Source organism: Lipotes vexillifer, unplaced genomic scaffold, assembly GCF_000442215.2.
Source record: "Lipotes vexillifer unplaced genomic scaffold, Lipotes_vexillifer_v1.1 scaffold1691, whole genome shotgun sequence".
NCBI classification, from domain to species: domain Eukaryota; kingdom Metazoa; phylum Chordata; class Mammalia; order Artiodactyla; family Lipotidae; genus Lipotes; species Lipotes vexillifer.
In genome coordinates, this window is record NW_006789046.1 from 3,372,347 (window position 1) to 3,375,310 (window position 2,964).

The 2,964-nt window shown below is 70.3% G+C and overlaps 1 protein-coding gene across 1 annotated transcript; it reads left to right on the top strand.

The window, feature by feature from the left end:
* The first annotated feature begins 1,118 nt into the window (after window positions 1-1,118).
* On the top strand, window positions 1,119-2,749 carry SOCS3 (suppressor of cytokine signaling 3). Its single transcript, XM_007462364.1, has 2 exons — window positions 1,119-1,427; window positions 1,984-2,749. The coding sequence occupies exon 2, from the start codon at window positions 2,072-2,074 to the stop codon at window positions 2,747-2,749; it is 678 nt and encodes a 225-aa protein (XP_007462426.1). The 5' UTR covers window positions 1,119-1,427; window positions 1,984-2,071.
* Window positions 2,750-2,964: the final 215 nt, after the last annotated feature.

Genomic DNA, 2,964 nt, shown 5'->3' on the forward strand with positions numbered 1-2,964 from the left:
CTCCACTGCTGGACTTTTATTTCCAGGTCTAACTCCAGACTGTGATGTGAATTCTCCTCGGTCCCCCGAGAAGGTCCCCCCCGCCCCAGCTCCTGAGCCAGCCTCCCCACCGCCCCTTCGGGTTCCCGTTCCAGGGCTTGGGGTGTGGGGGGCGAGCAGCACCAAACTCCGCTCCAACTAGCAGACCCCAGGGCGCCCTCTAGCGGACGCGGGGCGCGGGGTGGGGCCATCGCTCGCCCTCGGGCTAGTCCCGCCGCGTTAAGAGCACCTGGCCGGACCCACACCTCACCTCGCAGGTTTGGAGACCCAGAAGTGCGAAAGCAGTTGTTGTTTGCGTTTGTGTTTTTTTGGTGGTGGGAGGCGGCACCCGTGTTGCGTCGTCAAAGAACCTATCAGTGGGCCGATGGGCTGAGGCCGGACAGCAGCCACTCAGGCTGCGTTCCCTCCACCCTTAGGACTCCCGGCTTCACCTCGGGGACATGCCCACAGGTAACCGTCGCGCGTCCCCACCCCCCCCCCCCGGCCCCCCCCCCCCCCCCCGGGCTCCCAGGTCCGGTCCCAGTTTCGCGGCCCGGCCTTGGGGTGTCCCCAGTTCCCCTGAGGCAGGCATGAGCCTCCTGGGGCCGCGATCGGGATCTCGGGCGGGCGCGGGAGGGCGAGGGGGTCTCCCCGCGAGGTCCGAGAAAAGGGAAGGGGAGCCGGGAGCCTCTCCCGTTCGGCCTCCTGGAACTGCCCGCGCTCTGGGAGCGGCGCCCCCGCCTCTGCCAGAAACTGGCCTTCTTAGAAGGGAGGGGGAAAGTGTGAATGAGAAGTTGGGGGCGGAGCGCGCGCGGGGGAGGGGCCGCTGCCAGGAACGCGCCGCCGGGGCTGGCGCCTAGCCCGCCGGCCGCCCCGGCTGCCTCGCGTTGCGCTTTGTCTCTGCGCGCGTCTCTGCGGGTCTCTGGCCCTGCTCGCGGCCCGCCCTCGGTCGCCCGCGGCCCCTCCCTCCCATCCGCGCACAGCCTTTCATTGCTGCGAGTAGTGACTAAACATTACAAGAAGGCCGGCCGCGCAGTTCCAGGAATCGGGGGGCGGGGCGCCGCTGCCGCGTATATACCCGCGAGCGCGGCCTCAGCGCCGGCTCCGACTCGGACTCCCCGCGACGCCGCCGCCGCCGCCGCGACTCCGGCCCCGCACGCCGCCCGCCCGGCCCAGCTCCCGCCGCGATCCCTCGCCTCGCCCCCGCCCGGCCAGCCCGGGGGCGCGCAGGGGGCAGGGCGGGCGTCCCGGCGAAGCCCGAGGGACGCGCGCGCGAGGCCCCTTTGTGGACTTCACGACCGCCAACATCTGGGCGCAGCGCGGGCCACCGCTGGCCACCGCGCCGCCGCCGCGCCTTGGGGACCGTAGGAGGGGCAGCCCCAAGGCCAGAGACTTCGGTTTGGGACCAGGTAGGAAGGAGGGGCGCGGCGTGGAGGGGGGGGGTCGGTTCGCTAGTCCTGGGAGCTTTTCCCGGTTTCCCCTCCCCTTCCCGGGTCATTCCTGGCAGGGAGGGGACGAGATAGGGGGCAGAGCGGATGGAAGCCGGAGATCCCAGGTTCCCGGAATACCCAGGCTGGGGCCCTCGGGCTTCTCGTGTCCCCTCCCTACCCCCATGCCTCAGATTTCTTTCTCCGTCCCTGCCGCCCGGGGCCACCGGACTGAGCGGCGTCCAGAGCGTCCAGGGGGCCCTTCTCCCGCTCCCCACCCCGGCCACGCTCCTGGAGACCCAACTTCCGCGCCCGAGTTTCCCACTCGGCGCCTTCCCAGTGCGCGCTGGGGAAAGGGCTGCCTGGAGGCGGGGGCTGGGCGGGCTCCGTGGGATTTCTGGGTCGGAACGAGGGCCCAGGCGAGCGCCTCCGGGGCAGCTGGTGTCCCGGCCGCTCGGCGGAGGGAGGGGAGCCGGGGTGGGCCGGGCGCGCTGGAGGGTTCCGGGTACTCACGCGGCGCGCGCCTTCCTCCCCGCAGCTCCCCGGGATGCGGTAGCGGCCGCTGTGCGGAGGCCGCCGAGCAGCTGCAGCCGCCGCCGCGCAGATCCACGCTGGCTCCGTGCGCCATGGTCACCCACAGCAAGTTTCCCGCCGCCGGGATGAGCCGCCCCCTGGACACCAGCCTGCGCCTCAAGACCTTCACCTCCAAGAGCGAGTACCAGCTGGTGGTGAACGCAGTGCGCAAGCTGCAGGAGAGCGGCTTCTACTGGAGCGCCGTGACGGGCGGCGAGGCGAACCTACTGCTCAGCGCCGAGCCCGCCGGCACCTTCCTCATACGCGACAGCTCGGATCAGCGCCACTTTTTCACGCTCAGCGTCAAGACCCAGTCGGGGACCAAGAACCTGCGCATCCAGTGCGAGGGGGGCAGCTTCTCGCTGCAGAGCGATCCTCGGAGCACGCAGCCAGTGCCCCGCTTCGACTGCGTGCTCAAGCTGGTGCATCACTACATGCCGCCCTCCGGCGCCCCCTCCTTCTCCTCGCCCCCAACTGAACCCTCCTCCGAGGTGCCCGAGCAGCCGTCGGCCCAGCCGCTCCCGGGGAGCGCCCCCAGGAGAGCCTATTACATCTACTCGGGGGGCGAGAAGATCCCTCTGGTGTTGAGCCGGCCCCTCTCCTCCAACGTGGCCACTCTCCAACATCTCTGTCGGAAGACCGTTAACGGCCACCTGGACTCCTATGAGAAAGTCACCCAGCTGCCTGGGCCCATTCGGGAGTTCCTGGACCAGTACGATGCCCCCCTTTAGAGAGCAAAGGGCAGGGGTAGGGGCTAGGGGCCCGGGTCCCCTCTCCCCCATGGCACATGGCATAAGCACAAGAATCCAGCCGTGAGAGTCCTGCAGCTCTGGGTGAGCTAGGGGGCGGACAGGCCCCTCCCTCCGGTCCTCCCCCTGCAGAACTGGGCGGGTGGTACCTGGAATGTGTTTGAGGGGAGGGGGAGAGCCACCTGAGCGCCCCTCCC

Coding starts and splice junctions, on each gene's coding strand:
- SOCS3 (XM_007462364.1), top strand. CDS start 2,072: ATGGTCACCCACAGCAAGTTTCCCGCCGCCGGGATGAGCCGCCCCCTG.